Genomic DNA, 17,549 nt, shown 5'->3' with positions numbered 1-17,549 from the left:
TGGACTGTTACACCAGTCCTTGTTTTGGAAGTTGACAGGCTCACTAACTTAAATGTTCTTTACTTATTTCTGGAGAACATGTAATTGAATGTTTATAACCACATGTTCATTTTAAACTTAGGAGACAGGATAATATTAAATGACTTCTCCTAAGTAATAGGCCTGCCTTTCTCTTAGGGACATCCACTGTGTTGCTGATTGTGTGCCTTCTAGACTCTGGCCATCAGAAAGCGTGCGGCAAGAGCTAGGCTGTGGTTCCTCCAGCTGAGTGCACACATTACAAAGTGTACACATTACCAGTGTACATATTACAAGTGTACACATTACCAAGTGCACAGATCCATGCTCAACCTGTAAGAGGAAAGCCTCCTAAGTAGTAAAGCAGTGCTGCAGGTGTCACTCTTTATCTCTTGCCCTTAATCTCCCCATTCCCTCTCAATTTGTCTGTCTCTTTCCAAAATAAAGAAATATATATACATAACCATCAGCCAAATGAATCCCCTCCCTACTTTGTAGGTAGACACCCTCATGTGTCTTAATCTCTGCCTCCTTGGCCTTGATTTCCTCCTTCCATCTATCTTTCTTATTTTTGTTTTGTTTTGTTTGCTTGTTGTCAAGTATTGCTCGGCTCTGGTTTACGGTGGCATGGAGAATTGGACCTGGGACTTTGGAGCTTCAGGCAGAAAAGACTTTTTAGATAACTATTTTCTTTCTTTCTTTCTTCTTTCTTTCTTTCTCTCTCTCTCTTTTTTTTTTTTTTTTTTTTTTACCAGAGTACTGTTCAGCTCTGGCTTATGGTGGTGTGGAGGATTGAACCTGGAATTTTAGAGCCTCAGGCATGAGAGTCTGTTTGCATAACCATTATGCTATCTACCCTCCACAGATAACTATTTTTTATCTTTACTGGAGATTGTTTACAGTAGACAGTAAAACATATGTTTGCACATGTTTAACATTTCTCAGTTTTCCACATAACAATTCAGCCCCCACTAGGCCCTCCTCTGCCGTCATGTTCAAGGACCTGAACCCTCCCCCATGAGAGTCTTTTACTTTGGTGAAATACTTCAACTCCAGTCCAGGTTCTGCTTTGTGTTGTCACTTCTGTTCTTATTCTTCAATTTCTGTCTATGATTGAGATCATCCCATATTCATCCTTTTCTTTCTGGCTTATCTCACTTATCATGATTCCTTCAAGCTCCTTCCAAAATGAGGTGAAGAAGGTGAGTTCATCATTTTTAATAGCTTAGTAGTTGTGTATATAGACCACAACTTACTCAGCCACTCATCTGTTGTTGGACACCTGGATTGCTTCCAGGTTTTGGCTATTACTAATTGTGCACACATCATTTTGGATGGGTGTGTTTGGTTCCTTAGGAGAGGAATTGCAGGGTCATAGGGTAGGTCCATTTCTAGCCTTCTCTCCACAGAGTTTGGACCCATTTACATTCCCACCAGCAGTGCAGGAGGGTTCCTTTGTCCCAACAACCTCTTCAGCATTTGCTGCTGTTACCTTTTCTGATGTATGACATTCTCACAGGAATGAAGTGGTATCTCACTGTTGTCTTTATTTGCATTTCTCTGACAATCAAAGACTTGGAGCATTTTTCCATGTGTTTCTCAGCCTTTTGGATCTCTTCTTTCTTGCCCTTTATTTTTTACTCCTCTGACACCTGCTGTAATATTTGGTGGATATAATCTGGTTTTAATTTTATTCTAGCAATAACTCAATGTTATTTTTCTTTTTTTCCACTTCTAATTTAATTTAATCTCTGAAAGTCTTTTTTTTTTTTCCTTTTAGCTATTCAAAAGAGCAAGGAATAATCGTGGTCAGTTCAGGACACTATAACAAAATATCATAGATAGAGTGGCTTAGCCACCAGGCATCTGTTTCTTGCAGTTCTGGAAACTGGGAAGGCCAAGATCAAGGTGCCAGCAGGGTTTGTGACCAGTGAGGACTATCATCTTGGGTTGCAGATGACCCTTCTTTCAGCTCTGTTTTCACATGACTAAGATAGTGGGAACATGGAGAGAGGAGGGGGCGACACGTGCAACATTTCCCCATTACTGTGCAGCTTCCCCCCTGCAAGTAGGGACTGGGAGCTTGGTCCCTCCCAAATAATTATGTGTCTACTCTTCCTAGTAGGCCAACCGACCCCTGAATTTTTGTAGAAATCCACTAATCCCATCATGAGAACCTCATCCATCCTAATTATCTTCAAATGGCAGCACATTGGAGATTAGGGTTTTGACATGTGCATTCACAGAGGGGGGCGGGGCACATGATTCAGTCTGTAGCACAAGAGTTCAGAGGTGACCCATTGGCATTTTTCAGTGAGTTGTTGAAAACTGTGGAAGACTGAAAAAGTCTGATGGTTTATATAAACTCTTTAAGTGGAGTTGAGCTGGTGGAGTGAGTCATGTATAACCTATGCACATTTTGAAGGAATTGTGTATTTTTCACTCTTGGGTCATATAAAGCTGAATGTAATCATCTTAGAGCCAGGGCTCAGCCCTTGGTCTATTAGAATCCTTTCTAATTGGTACTTCTTTAGGAATTGTTGAGGTTAAGGAAGGAGGCAGATCAAAAATAGCAGATTTTTTTTTCTTTTCCTAAACAGTACCACATTTCCTATCTCTGAAAATTCCAAGGTCTTATTGTATATATATTTTTGACATATCTATTCATTCTCCTACATTATCACTAAGTATAACAATAGTGTGAACTAAAGTTATTATTACATCGAGAGCAGATTAAAAAATCTTCACAGTCCTGGGTAAGTATAATTATGGTGCTTTTATTTAAAGCTCCTGTGAACTTAAATTCATTTCATTTCTAAGAATAGACTGCAGAGATTAGATCTACCCTTTGAGTGAATCAAAACAGCTTAGAAAATAAAACCACCTTAGCTACATGCCCTTCCTTTCCAGAAGTATAGAGAACTGTGTAACTTAGGAGACTGATAGAATTGTTTAATCAGCAGGACTAAAAAAAAATGTTAAAAATAATATTGGCAGAAACTCATCACTCTTAAAGTAAGGTTCGTAGCATAGCAGTACATTTGCATTTACATTTTCTGTGTAAAATGAAACTAAGCATGTTGATAAAGTACTTTGTAGTAAAGAATCTCTTGAACTTGGGCTAGCAAGATAGGTTATGTTACTAGTTTGCTTGCTTGGCATGTTCAAGTATGCATATCAGTTTCAGGTCTTTTTTCATACACGTAATACATGTAAGTCAGTATATCCCCTGCCAATATTCTGTGTCACCCCCACCAGCCCTCACCCCCTCTTCATTATCTTAGTTCTCATAAAAGAGATGGCATGGTTATTTTATTTTATTGTACACTCATTTAACAACCTTTTTAGATATTTGACTTGCTACATTACTTAGCAAAGAAGCAGTACTTGGTGGTTGGTGATTCTGTGGTAGACAGTAGACTTGTATGAGTGAGGCAAGTTTCAGGTTTGCACCCTGGACTGATTTTTCTGAAGTGGTGCTCTGGATTGTCTCTCTCCTAAATAAGTAAATATATATTTTAATAAGTAGTATTTGACAAGTTTATAGCCCCTTTATTTAAATAAGTTGATAATAGCAAATAAAAGGAATCTGACCTGGTATTTTTGAATGAGCTGAAGTGGAAGGCCCACAGGGAACAAATGAAAAGAAGAAGCCCTCCAGAGGGGTCAGGAAATACTAGTTGAGCAGACACATTATCATGGCCTCTTGGAAATGTAGACACTAAAAGAAACGATTTACATCTACCGTGGGGAAGAGCTAACACCTTCATTATGGCACTACTGGGGGAGAAGGTCCAAAAGCCTACAGATTTCTAAGGTTATGACTGAAAGACTAATGTCAAATGTTGTGTGAAGACACACTGGCCTTTGAGAGTTCAGTGCTAGGAGAGGTCAGCATCTTCTTTCTTAAACTTTATTACCAACTCCTCCCATCTTGTGTATACACTGAGGGAACATATGGACAAGGCATAGTAGGCAAGTGAGAAACTAAGCTAAGTTAAAATAAGATAACTCAACCTTAAAGACTCTTGAGGAGACCTGATTTCTTCACCGTTTTTTTCTCTCACACCTAACAAGCAGAGACAGAGAGTGAAGAGAATTGCCTTACATGAATTCAGAGATAAGAGAGAAGCCATATGGTGTCTTGTTCTTGCTTTTATAGCAATGGAGTCCTACTAACTGGAGTAATGAGCGTCAGTAAATGTATAGTCACATTCATAATGCTACCTATCGCAGTGAACTGGGAAGAGAGGGAAAAGGACAGAAAGCAGAAGAGTCTCCTCTTTCAGGGGTAGAGAGGATCATGAGGAAGAGAAATTGAATGTTCCTCTCACCTTTGTTCTGCCTTATTAATAATCACACTTGAAACTCTATATTTGAAGAGAAAGATACCGTGTCCTTGAAGAAGTCTTTTGCCCCATGTTGATAGACATAAAATATTGAACTCTGTGTGCATGATGAATTAATAAGACTTTCACTGATTAAGAAGATGCTCAGAATAAATCAAGTAATGTTTCTCCACTTGCCTAATGAGATCCAAAATGAGTTTAGAAAATCAGTGGCTTAGGGGGCTGGGCAGTAGTGCAGTGGGTTAAGCGCACATGGCACCAAGTGCAAAGACTGGTGCAAGGATCTTGGTTCGAGCCCCTGGCTCCCTGTCTTTAAGGGGGTTGCTTCACAAGCAGTGAGGCAGGATTGCAGGTATCTGTCGTTCTCTCTTCCTTCTTTATCTTTTCCTCCCCTTTTAATTCTCTTTGTCCTTTCAAAAAGAAAAAAAAAATCGAAAAAATAGCCACAGGAGCAGTGGATTCGTAGTGCAGGCACCGAGTCCCAGAGATAACCCTGGAGGTAGAAGAAGAAGAAGGAGGAGGAGGAGGAGGAGGAGAAGGGGGAGGGGGAGGGGAAGGAGATGGGGAGGGGGAGGGGAAGGGGAAGGAGGAGGAGGAGAAGAAGAAAAAAAAGAAGACCATCTCTTTGTGTCTTCGTTTACTCATATATATGACAAAAGGGAATCTTCCCACTTCAGAGTAGAGTGTCTTCTGTTGTGACAGACCAATATTCAGCTGAAACAAGTAGAGGAAAGCACATAAATGGCAGAAGTTATATTTATAAAAAAAAAACAAACTAGAGATCTGCAAAAGCAATGGAAAATAGGTTAGTATCCAGAGCAGGAAGGGCCATCCTGGGCATACTGAGCATCACAGGCAGTATTTCAGAAAAGTAGGGGAAGGGAATATTCTTGCTGATTCTGGGTATGGATTCAAGGTCTGGCAGGGTCCAAGGAGAGGAAACACTGCAGGGAAAGAAAAACTTTGCAGAGATTTTGGCAGTCAGTGAGAAACTGGCTCGATGGATTGAAAACTAGAGGAGCCCATATGCAAGTCCAGTTTTCCCAAGGGATATTTATGAGTTCTGGGGCAATTCAGGAGACTGAAAACTGATTCAGAAAAGAAAAATGAAATTCTCAGTCTTGGAGTGGTTAGAAGACAAAATCCTGACCAAAGGAGGAACCAGCAGCAAATGTACAAGGAGACTTCCCCTAAATACAGTTTCCAGATTTTGAGTCTACATAGGATAATCAGCTATAAAATATAAAACCAAGGTCCAGATTCCTGAAAGGCAGAATTTGGGGCATGAAGAAACAGATTCACTAAGCTCTTAAATACAAACCTAGGAGAACCATACCAGAGAGACTTAATAAAATACAGGTGACTTAATAAAATACAATTCATGTCTAAGTCACTCAGTCCCTAGTTAAATTGAACCTATCATTCCATTAGAGGAAAGAGGCAAACATTTTTTGGGACAAGTTATCATTTGGAATCACTGCAGAGTTTTTTTAAATTTAATATAATTATAATTAATGATTTTGTAATGGTTTATAAGATTTCTACAGTTTTCTTACACAGAATATGTAACCTATAATCAAGGTTATATAGTGCCATGAAAACATGTTTGATAGTCAACTAGAAAAAATAATAGAAGTCAAACTAGAGATGATCCAGTATTGGGACCTGTAATAACTTAGAAGTCACTGAATAGTATCTTTAAAAATAGAGGGGAAAAAATGAATAAAATGATGGAGAAATTCTAAAACAAAATTGAGAATTGTAAAATATTTGTTAAATAGCTATTATTGAACTGGAAATTAATAACTTACTGGATAAATCTAAATACGTTCTGGACACAGCATAGCAGAAATAGTGAATTCAGTGCCGATATAAAATACACAAAACAAAACACAAAGAGGAAAAAAAACGAATGGAAAGAACAAAACAAAGCATATAGGATATGGGTTGGGGAGATATCACAGCAGTAATGCACCAGACTTCCATGCTTGAAGCCCCAGAGGTCCCAGGTTCCATCCCCTACATGACCATATACCAGAGCTGAGCAGTGTTCTGGTCTTCCATGAAAATAAGTATTTTTAAAAAATTTTTAATATTATTTTTTTAACCACAGCACTGCTCAGCTGTGGTGGTACGGAGGATTGAACCTGGGACTTTGGAGCCTCGGGCATGAGAGTTTCTGTGCATAACCATTATGCTATCTACCCCTGCCCTCTTTTTTTTTTTTTTTTAAGGTGTGGGAGGAATTGTGGAAAGTCCAATAGCGTATAATTCTAGCATCTAAAATTAAATTGCACAGAAGCGGTATTTGAAAGAATAAAGACCAGATTTTCTAAAATTTTGGGAGACACCACATCTTCTAGAAGTTTACCAAGCAGCTGGGGGGGGGGTGTTAAGTGGGTATGGTGCAGCTTTTATAGGCCTAAATTCTAGTGTTCAGTCCCTAGCACTTCATATGTCAGAGTGGTGCTCTGGTTAGTCTCTCTCTTAGAAAATAACCAAATACATCAAACCCCAAACAATACAAAGAATATTTTTTTAAGGCATATCCTCATCAAGCTGTTGAAAACCAAGCAGGAAAATCTTACAACCAACAGGGAGAATTATTTTTTAAGACAAACTGAAACTATGGAACCTTTTTAAAGTGCTGAAATAAAGAGGAACGACAAGGTATTCTCAACACTATATTTACCCCCCCCACGCCCCGTTACTATGTGTAATTTTCAGGGCAGTCATTACAAATGTAAGTTTAGTAGATTGCTATTAGATCACAAACTCTGATTTTTAAAACACATAGTTTAATATTGACTTTTCTAAAGTGTCAGTGGAAACATCATAAATTAAGTTCAGTTGTTCATATACTTGGATAGACTAATCATATTCTAGAGTGTTTGACCATAATCATATTCTAGAGTGTTTGACCATAATTTGAAGACAGAATGAATGTCTCAAAGGAAATATGATATAACAGTAGGGAACACGTATGGTGTTGGATGAAATAATGATTTAGAATTTCTTGTTAACTAAAATGTGGTCCTGATACTTTAGCAAAAACAACAAAAGAAAAGCAGATTGGATTCCATTAAAGTGTAAAACCTTTATACTGTGAAAATCATGATCCTATAAGTGGAAAGATAATTCACAAAGTCTAATTTGATGTCATTTATCTGTGGATTGTCTTAAAGTTTAAATGTATTGATTGAATAGAAACAGAGAAATTGAGAAAAGACAGGGGGAGACAGAAAGGAAGAAAGAGACATCTGTAGCACTGCTTTTACTGCTCATGAAACTTTCCCTTGTAGGTGGGGACCAAAGACTTGAACCTCAGCCCTTGCACATTGTAACACATGCTCAACCAGGTGTACCACCACCCAGCACCTGGATTGCCTTTTTAGAGTATGATATTGGAAAAGTTAAATATATCTTTCTTGAAGTAGATATTTATACCATATTTTTTCTAATTTTGTTGTCTTATTTCTTCTTCTGTTCAATGTAGGAATTTGTTAAAAGGTCATACCCATTTCTCTAGCTTTAAAAAATATTTTTTCCTTCACATGACCCTTATCTCTCTTTGTTTCTCATTTATATTCTCAACCCCGTTGTGTTTATGGTGTCCTTTGAAATTATATTACCAGTTCTGAAGAGCTAATATAGCTCCATAAAATGTGAGTCTCCATTGTGGTGAGGCAGTGCTGCAAGTCTCTCTCTCTCCTTTTTTTTTTTTTTTAATATTTATTTATTCATTTATTCCCTTTTGTTGCCCTTGTTGTTTTATTCTTGTAGTTATTATTGATGTCATTGTTGGATAGGACAGAGAGAAATGGATAGAGGAGGGGAAGACAGAGAGGGGAAGAGAAAGACAGACACCTGCAGACCTGCTTCACTCACCTGTGAAGCGACTCCCCTGCAGGAGGGGAGACGGGGGCTCGAACCGGGATCCTTATGCCGGTGCTCCCGCTTTGCGTGCACTTAACTCTCCGTGTTACCGCTGACTCCCTCTTTTGCTTCTTTTATATTTCTCCCTCCCCTCTCAATTTCATGTCTCTATACAAATAAATAAAATATTGTAAATAAATTAATTGTATGTGTCCTGTGAAATTATTTCAGGCAGAGAGAATTTTCTGAGCAAAAGCAAGATATGAAGCCATACTAGAAAAAGAACACCCAGTTTAAATGCAGGGAGAATGGCACTATAACTAAGGCTGTTAGTCAAGGGTCTCCCATGCAGACTGAAGTCAGTCTCTTTTTTTTTTCTCCTTAGGTTATATTTATTTCGGAAATAAAAACAGCAAAACCATAATAAACAGTAAGCCCAAATCTGATTCTCCCCCAAACGCGTGACTATCTGGCAAATTCCCACCAACAACTACTTGCCGTCATTGTCCCTTCTACAAATAGAAAATCTGTTTCAGGACTGAAATGAATGTTTCAAAAACAAATCTGATCTACCTTCAATACTGAAATCTGTTTAAATAATACAGAGATTGTGACACTGGTAGACAAAGCCAGGAAGTTCAAAGCCCCTGCTTTGGACATTGTGTATTGAGTTCTGCTGTTGTTGGCATTCCCCTGAACTTGGTGGGGCCTGGTATTTGTAATTCATGTCTGCTTGTGAGAAAGAGACATTCCTCAGACCACAAGACTCTTTCTTCTTTGGGGCAAGAATGTGTATTTTTTAAAATGCTTCTGAAAGCAAGGCAACAATTAGTGGTAATGACTGACTGCCACTTGAATGACAAGTTCCAGGAGTAACTTGTAGTCATTTTCATGAGCAGATTTTGACCATTTTAAAAAAGTTTTTTTTTTAATTTTACTCTTTTACTGACATCCATCTCTAGAACTTTTTTTATTTTCTGAAACAGAAACTGTAACTTTTAAACAGTAACTCATCATTTCTATTTTATTTTTATCTCTATGTCTTTGACTGCTCCTTCATATAAGTAGACTCACAAAATTTGTCTTTCTGTGTCTGACTTATTTCACTTGCCTTAATGTCTTCAATATTCATTCATGTTACAAAACAGCAGAATTTCCTTCCTTTTGAAGGTTTAAGAACATTCTAGTTTATGCACTCTGTAATTTTCTTATACATTCAAATATCAATTTATTGGCTAGAGACAGAGAGAAATTGAAAGAGAAAAAGGAGATAGAGACAGAGAAAGAAAAAAGAAATACCTGCAATACCACTTGTGTAGCTTTCCCCTTGCAGGTGGAGACCAGGGCCTTGAACCTGGATCTTTATGCACTGTAACATGTGTGCTCTACTGAGTGTGTCCCCATCTGTTAAGTCTTTGATCACTTCCAAATGGTGACTGTTCTGAGGAATACTGTAGTGAACAGGTGGTACAAATATCCATTCCTTTATCTGCTTTGAGAGGATCCATTTTTTTCTCTCAAATAAGCTGCATCTTGCAGGTCATTTCTTGAGTTTCTGGCCGTGAGAGCTGAGAGCTGTGAAGCTGACTGGAAGGAGTCAGGGCATTGGTTCTACTCCTCACTACCAGGAGGAGGCAGCAACTCCATCGGTGGGTCAGTTTCCCCTCATGTGCACTTAAGAAGTCCTGTTCCCCTCTCCATCTTTGTCCCTTAACTTACGCATGGGATATTCTGCACAGAGACTTTCACATTCATTCAACTATTCCTGTCTTCTGTTTGCTCCATGATAGAGTTAGAAGAGAAGTAGACTTCTGGTACGAACAGATTTAGCTTTCCTGCCCAGCAGTTTGGAAGGCCTGTGACATATAGAAACCTAGCACTTTGTGGAGATGTGGATTTGAACCTCACACATGATGAGGTGGATATGTGGATGAGTGGCCCAGTGTTGTTTTCTCCGGGCTGGCTTCACGGGCGGGTAACAGACGACCAGAAACTCGTGGCTGAGCTGAGAACGCAGTTTAATCTTTATTCATGAGCGGACAAGCAGTCCAAAAAACTAATCACCACACTATATGCTGCTCCATCTTTCTCCTCCTGCGGCAGCATCAGGAACTCAGGAAGTACTTAGGGTAGGGGCGGGGAGAAACAAAAAGTGCGAAACTAGCAAGGACTAAACCACAATCTCCCTGAAGTGGGGAGAGTGAGACCAAACCAATGTGAAGCATACCAACAGCCCAGGGTCTGCCCTTCAGCAAGGTTGTTGTCAGCTGCCATTTGCTCCTCTGCTGTGGTGACTTGTGAAGTAGAAGAACTTTGGTGAATGTGTGAAAAAAAACACCTCCAGAGAAAGCTGACTTCAAGTGTTAGTGGCGGAATTAAAAAGGAAACAGAGAAGTCTAAAACACCAGAAGTAGAGTACAGAGACGAAAAAGCTGCCCAGCTAACCCCACGGTAGGTAGCTTGACAGTACAAACAACTTCTCTATCTATGCTCTGTAGAAGTAAGACAGACCTGTTTGTAAAATATCAGTGAGTATCTGCCAGTGTAAATTTTGTTTATGGAGCGGGAAAAGTTCAGAAACTTTTTAAATGCACCTTAGGGGAAAGGCAAATTACTACACAGGCATTTCTAGGAAGTAGCAGCTGACAGAAGTGCTGGATGGCTACTAAATAAACCTTACTGTCAAGGAAAAGCTCACTTAGCTTTTTTTTTGTCATTGCCAGGACTTCACTGCCTCGGGCCAACTTTTTCAGACAGAAAGAGAAACAGAGAAGTAGAAGGAGAGACACCACAGTTCTGTAGCTTCTTCCAGTGTGGTGGGCAGTGGGATCCAGCCTCACAGAGGCCTGGCCAGAGTTCACCTGGACAGTGTGCCTGCTTTGTCACATGGATGACCCAGCTTTGGTCTGGCCCCCACCGCAGTGAATAAAACCTCAACACTATGGTATCTCTCCTTCTCTTCTTGTCTCTTCCTATCTGATAAAAGTCAATTTAGAGCAGGAAAGCCTTGGCAACAACAACATCAACAGAAAGGAAGCTCCCAACTGCCTGTGGGAGTGACAGATTCATATACCAGAGCATCACATGCTTCACTCAAAACATGTGAAGGAGGCAGTTACAGAATGAGGAGCCATGACACAGAGTCAAAGAAGTCATGACTGTGTGTGTGTGTGTGTGTGTGTGTGTGTGTGTGTGTGTGTATACACTTTATTTTTATTATTCCTTTTTATGGGTGTCAGTGAGACCTTGTGAGTGTGTGATTTCTACCACTCTCATCTGACTTTCTGAGATAGACAAAGACAATAAGAGAGGGAGAGACCCCAAAGCACCGAAGCTTCCCCCAGCGCTCTAAGACTAGTGGTAGAGCCCACACCTAGGCTGTGCCTGTGATTGGACAGGCTTCTAGCAGGTGAGCTAGTTTTCTGGCCCCATGCTGTGTAATATATATGATTTTATTTCCAAGTGTTTCTTGATAAAGTTGGAAAAAGATATGGGCAAAGTAAATGAAGACAATGCTGAAGACTTTGGGCCCTTGGTAAATGCAGTGAGGTGTTCTGTTATGCCCAGGTGCCCACATCTAAATGCCCTTGAGTGAGTCACTGAAACCTTACTCAGCAACCAAAAATTCATCTCCACTGGCACCTTTCAGAGGCTATCCAAAGAGTTTCAGTAGGATAGAGGAATTAAGAAGATACTTAACAGGAGTTGTGCAGTATCGCAACTGGTTAAGCGCAGTTGGTGCAAAGCACAAGGACCGGCATAAGAATCCCAGTTCGAGCCCCCAGTTCCCCACCTGTAGGGGAGTCGCTTCACAAGTGGTGAAGCAGGTCTGTAGGTGTCTATCTTTCTCTCCCCCTCTCTTCCCCTCCTCTCTCGACCTCTCTGTCCTATCCAACAACAACGACATCAATAATAGTTACAACAATTTAAAAAAGGGAATAAATAAATATTAAAAAAAAAAAAGAAAAAAGAAGATACTTAACTCTACAGGGTCAAGTGGAGGCATACCCAGTTAAGTCCACGTAGTACTGAACACAAGGACCCGAGCAAGGATCCAGGTTCGAACCCCCAGCTCCCCACCTGCAAGGAGGATGCTTCACAAGTGACAAAGCAGGTCTGCAGGTGTCCTTATTCCTCTCTATCTCCCCCTCTTTTCTCAAATTCTCTTTGTCTTATCCAATAAAATGGAAAAAATCGCTGCCAGGAGCAGTGGACCAGGAGCAGTGAATTTATAGTGCTAGCACTGAGCCCCAGTGAATACCCTGGAGGAAAAAAAAGTTAACTCTGGTCAAAACTAAGGAAGAAAAAAAAGGCATGGGAGACAGTAACAGAAATAAAAATAATAAGGAAGATGATATAAAAGGGATGAGATAAACTTTTTTTTTCAAACAGGTAAAGCTTAGTGAATTGAAAGACCTAGAAGAAATTGTTTTTTGGAAAAAAATCTGAAAATGGCAAATGTGAATTAAAAGAAAGAGGTGCTAGGGAATATCTCAGTAGTGGGATGCAGTGACCCTGGGCTCACTCTCTGGCACCAGAGAAAAACTAGAAAGCCAGAAACAGAACTCTCAGTGATGATGTAGTGGTACCAAGGGTATTCTCTCTCTGCTCTCTCTCTCTCTCTCTCTCACACTCTCTCACTCTCTCACTCTCTCTCTTACACATACACATAATCTTTCTTCCTTTCTTTCTCTCTCTCTCTTTTTTTTTTTTTAATAAAGAAGATGATAAGGGCAGTGGACACGCTACCACTGTATTTCACTTTCAGCTGGAAACTCTAGGTCCAGGGACTTCAAGGCAGGATTAACTTCCATGGTAATGAGCAACTTTTATGGGCTGGGGAGAGAACTATGGTGGTAGTACACTGGCCTTTCATTCCTGAGACCCCAGAAGTTGTGCACATACCCTATTACCACCATCTGCCAGAGCTGAGCAGTGCTCCTCTCTCTCCCACTCCCTCCCCATGAAAATAATGAATAAAATCTGTAAGAGAAAAAGATAAACTTTGGGGGCCAGGTGGTGGTGCACTGGGTTAAGTGCACACATTACAGTGTGCAAGGACCCAGGTTCAAGTCCCCCAGTTCCCACCTGCAGGGGGAAAGCTTCATGAGTGATGAAGCAGGGATGCAGGTGTCTCTCTGTCTGTCTGTCTCTCTCTCTACCTCTCTCTCCTTTCTCAATTTCTCTGTCTCTATTCAATAGTAAATAAAATTATTTTAAAAAAGAAAAAGATAAACTTTATCTGCAAGAAGGCAGATAAAATAAACTAACTTATGTGATTAGAGTGACTTCCTCATCACAACCAGACATTTACATAACAAGGTAATACACATTTCAGAACTGTCTCATTCTGTGGATATAACCCTTAAAAAAAGGTGGGGGTGGGTGGGTGAAAGGACACATGCATTAATTGTGTTCTTTAAGATAAAACTGTCTCTCATCACTTTGAGAATTCTCTTTTACCTGGTTTTTTGGGTTCTGCTTAGCAATTATCTCTGTGACCTGTTATCATTTTGTTCCTGAAAAACACACTAGTCTGTTTTTCATTATTAAGGTTGTTTACTGCAGATTAATAAAGAGAATCAAACAGAAAGTGACTCCCAAATTAAAAGCTATCAGGCTTCACAATCTCAAAGTTTATATACTGAAACTTCCTGACTGACATGTTTTTGAGATGGTAGTTGAATAGTGATCGGTGAATGATGATGAGGCCTGTTAAGCATCCTCTTGCCTTCTGACCACTTGCTTGCAACCTTGCTCCCAGTCTGAAGAGGCCTCCAAGACAGCATCAAAAGTCCCCTTAAGGGACAGTGTCCAGTCTGAGTGACCCACTCCAGGAAAGCCTGCTTCTTATTGTAAGAAAGCACATCCTTGAGGTTATCATCCTAATGGAAGCCAGGATGGGGAACTCTGGAAACAGTCACAGCTTTTCCATGTATTCACAAAGTTGGGTTCTTGGTTCATGCACTTTTTTGCCAGCTGTTTAGAGTCTCCTTACTGAGTCTCCTGACTGCCCTTCCTGAGGGACATCTATGTGATTTCTGGTTCTGAGAGATATTGGGGTAACCTACCCTCTTGTCTTGTTCTAATTGCCCCTTTCCCCAGGAAGCACCTGGCTTCTTAGAATATGTGACATAGCCAGAGAGATGGAATTTGAAGACAGGAGAGAGACTTTGCTTTAGGTAAAGCAAGTCGACACCTGCATTTTTATCTGGTGGATCTAGGAGCAGGTTAATGAGCTCTGCTGACTTTGGAGATGGATTCTGCACAGCGGAATCTGAATGGAAATGAGTGTTTTCCCCAGGGCCCTGCCTGCCCTGGGGAGTGAGATGCTGGCTATGCACCCCCTCTGTTGAAAATTTTGGAAGCCTAGTGCTTCTTTGAAGATCCCAGTCTCCAAAATAGACTAGACCATGACATTTTTCTACCCCATACGTTATTCAGAGGCTAGGGAGCATGTGGAAAAAAGGGCACAACGTGGAAAGAAATGGCTAATGTCTTGGGCCTGCTCTGACAAACGGAGCTTGTGAAAATGACTTTGGAGAAGCTTACCGAAGCCCTGCTGCTCTGATGACCTTTCGTTGACATTATTTTGGCAGGTAATCACAGCTAGTCTATCAGTGTTGCTGTTTGATGTGTTCCTGACCAGTGCGACTGTGGGATGGTAAGTTCTTTGCATGGAAGAGGCAATGCAGATGCATTGTTTGGGCTTCATTAGGATAGCAATAATTTGGTATTCATTTATAAGGTAAAAAATATTGACAAGACCACAGGATAAGAGGGGTACAATTTCACACAATTCCCACCACCAGAGTTCCGTATCCCATCCCCTCCTTTGGAAACTTCCCTATTCTTTATCCCTCTCGGAGCAAGGACCCAGGATCATTATGAGGTGCAGGAGGTGGGAGGTCTGGCTTCTGTAATTGCTTCTCCACTGGACCTGGGCATTGACAGGTCGATCCATACTCCCAGCCTGTTTTCTTTTTTTTTTTTTTTAATTTATTTCTTTATTGTGGAATTAATGTTTTACATTCAACGGTAAATACAATAGTTTGTACATGCATAATATTCCCCAGTTTCCCATTTAACAATACAACCCCCACTATGTCATCTATCATCCTTCATGGACCTGTATTCTCCCCACCCACCCACCCCAGAGTCTTTTACTTTGGAGCGATATGCCAATTCCATTTCAGGTTCCACTTGTGTTTTCATTCCTGATCTTGTTTTTCAACTTCTGCCTGAGAGTGAGATCATTCTATATTCATCCTTCTGTTTCTGACTTCTTCTTCTAGCGTTTGCCCTTCTTCCGTAGCCAGTCAACAGCGTCAGGTTGAGCCTGATGTAAAGTTTTGAGACCTCCTTTGAATCTGGAGAGGTGGCAGTCGTTGATTATGTGGGTCATAGTCTGTCTGGAGCCGCAGGGGCAGTTCGGGTCGTCTCTGGCTCCCCAGCGATGGAACATAGTGACGCACCGGCCATGGCCTGTTCGATAGCTATTGAGGAGGGCCCAATCATAACGTGCTAGGTCAAAGCCGGGTTGATGCTTGCAGGGGTCTGTGATGAGGTGTTTGTTCTTTACCTCAGCTGACTGCCAACTCTGTTTCCAAGAGACTGGAACAGAGAAGTTCAGTGTAGGCATAGGGAACCAGATTGGGTGACGAGACGTCAAGCGTTGGACAGGGTGGGCGAAGATATCCGTGTATATTGGCAGGTGCGGTCAAGCGTAGACGTGGGAAATGAACTTAGATGATGCCACATCCCAACGAATATCTGGCGGGGCGATGTTGCTAAGAACTGGCAGCCATGGAACCGGGGTGGAACGGATGGTTCCAGAAATTATCCTCATGGAGGAATATAATTTGGAATCGACCAAGTGGACATGGGGGCTACGGAACCATACTGGGGCACAGTATTCTGCAGTGGAATAGCATAATGCCAGAGATGATGATCGTAGTGTGGAAGCTCTCGCGCCCCATGAGGAGCTGGCCAGTCTTGCAATGATGTTATTCCTCGCGCCCACCTTTGCTGCAGTTTTTATGAGATGTTCGTAAAATGACAGAGTGCGATCGAGAGTAACGCCAAGATAGACTGGCTGGGCTTCATGCCGGATTCTTGTGTCGCCAAGCTGCACATTAAGCTCACGCGAGGCTGAGGCATGCTGTAGATGGAAAACAGATGATACCATTTTTGCAGTGCTAGGGATTAGTTGCCATTTTTTACAGTAATCAGATATCAGAGACATGTCTTTCGTGAGTGTTTCCTCGAGGATGTCGAACTTGGATGCCTGAGTTGCACAGCAGACGTCATCGGCGTAGATGAACTTCCTTGAAGAAGTTTCTGGGAGGTCATTGATATAAATATTAAATAGCGTAGGAGCCAGAACAGAGCCCTGGGGGAGGCCACTTGAGACAAGTCTCCATCTGCTAGACTTGTCACCCAGATGCACCCGGAATCTTCTGTTTTGGAGAAGAAACGATATAGTGTTGGCCACCCATGGAGGCAGGCATCTTGAGATCTTGACTAGGAGACCACGGTGCCAGACCGTGTCATAGGCTGCTGTGAGATCAACAAAGACAGCACTCGTCTTTAAATTCTTCTGGAATCCATTTTCAATGTAAGTTGAGAGGGCCAGGGCTTGTTCGCAGGTAGATCTTCCTGGGCGGAAACCAGCTTGGGCGGGTGATAGGAATTTCTCTGTAAGATGAGAAATATGTGACAGAAGCAGCCTCTCAAGGAGTTTGTAACACATGGAGAGGAGAGAAATTGGTCTATAGCTGGCGGCCAGTGTTGGGTCTTTCTTTGGTTTCAAAACCGCTATTATCTTCGCACGACGCCAAACTTTGGGCATAGACTCAGATTCCAAGATGTGGGACAGAAATGAAGCGAGCCACTTCTTTGCCGTGGGACCCAGGTTAAGAATGAGTTCTGGGGTGATGTTATCATAGTTTCTGACTTATTTCACTTAACATGAATTTTTCAAGGTCCATCCAAGATCCCCAGCCTGTTTTCTCTTTCTCTAGTGGGGCAGGGCTCTGGGGAGGCGGGGCTCCAGGACACATTGGTGAGATTGTCTGCCCAGCTCCCTGGTCAGGAAGGCAACAGGGTAGCATCTGCAATTTGGTGTCTGAAAAGGCATTAAGATATAAAGCAGAATAAATTGTCTGATAGTCAGGAACGTAAAGGCAATAATATAGCCAATGAGTTTTGGGATCTCCATTTTAGGTATATTCTAGGATAGTGATTTTTGTTGTCAGTTGGAAATGGTAAAGAAAGAGCATATGTATGTTGGGTCTGTATAATGTA

At 41.1% G+C, this 17,549-nt stretch overlaps 1 protein-coding gene across 9 annotated transcripts in view; it reads left to right on the top strand.

The window, feature by feature from the left end:
• Positions 1–17,549, top strand: part of TMEM241 (transmembrane protein 241) — a 181,689-nt gene that overhangs the window by 149,746 nt on the left and 14,394 nt on the right. For 7 of the 9 annotated variants that reach the window (XM_060173606.1, XM_016190468.2, XM_060173603.1 and 4 more), the window contains one exon: positions 14,843–14,907. The exons of 1 other annotated variant lie outside the window; for it this stretch is intronic. In XM_060173606.1, coding sequence (XP_060029589.1) covers positions 14,843–14,907 — 65 coding nt within the window. Of the gene's footprint in view, positions 1–10,966; positions 11,165–14,842; positions 14,908–17,549 lie in introns of all 9 variants that reach the window. One more of the 9 variants, XR_009545056.1, reaches the window with a different exon arrangement.

The sequence above is a fragment of the Erinaceus europaeus genome, chromosome 15 (genome assembly GCF_950295315.1).
Source record: "Erinaceus europaeus chromosome 15, mEriEur2.1, whole genome shotgun sequence".
NCBI lineage: Eukaryota > Metazoa > Chordata > Mammalia > Eulipotyphla > Erinaceidae > Erinaceus > Erinaceus europaeus.
Note: the sequence above shows the minus strand (reverse complement) of the source record. Positions and strands in the feature narration are given on the sequence as shown.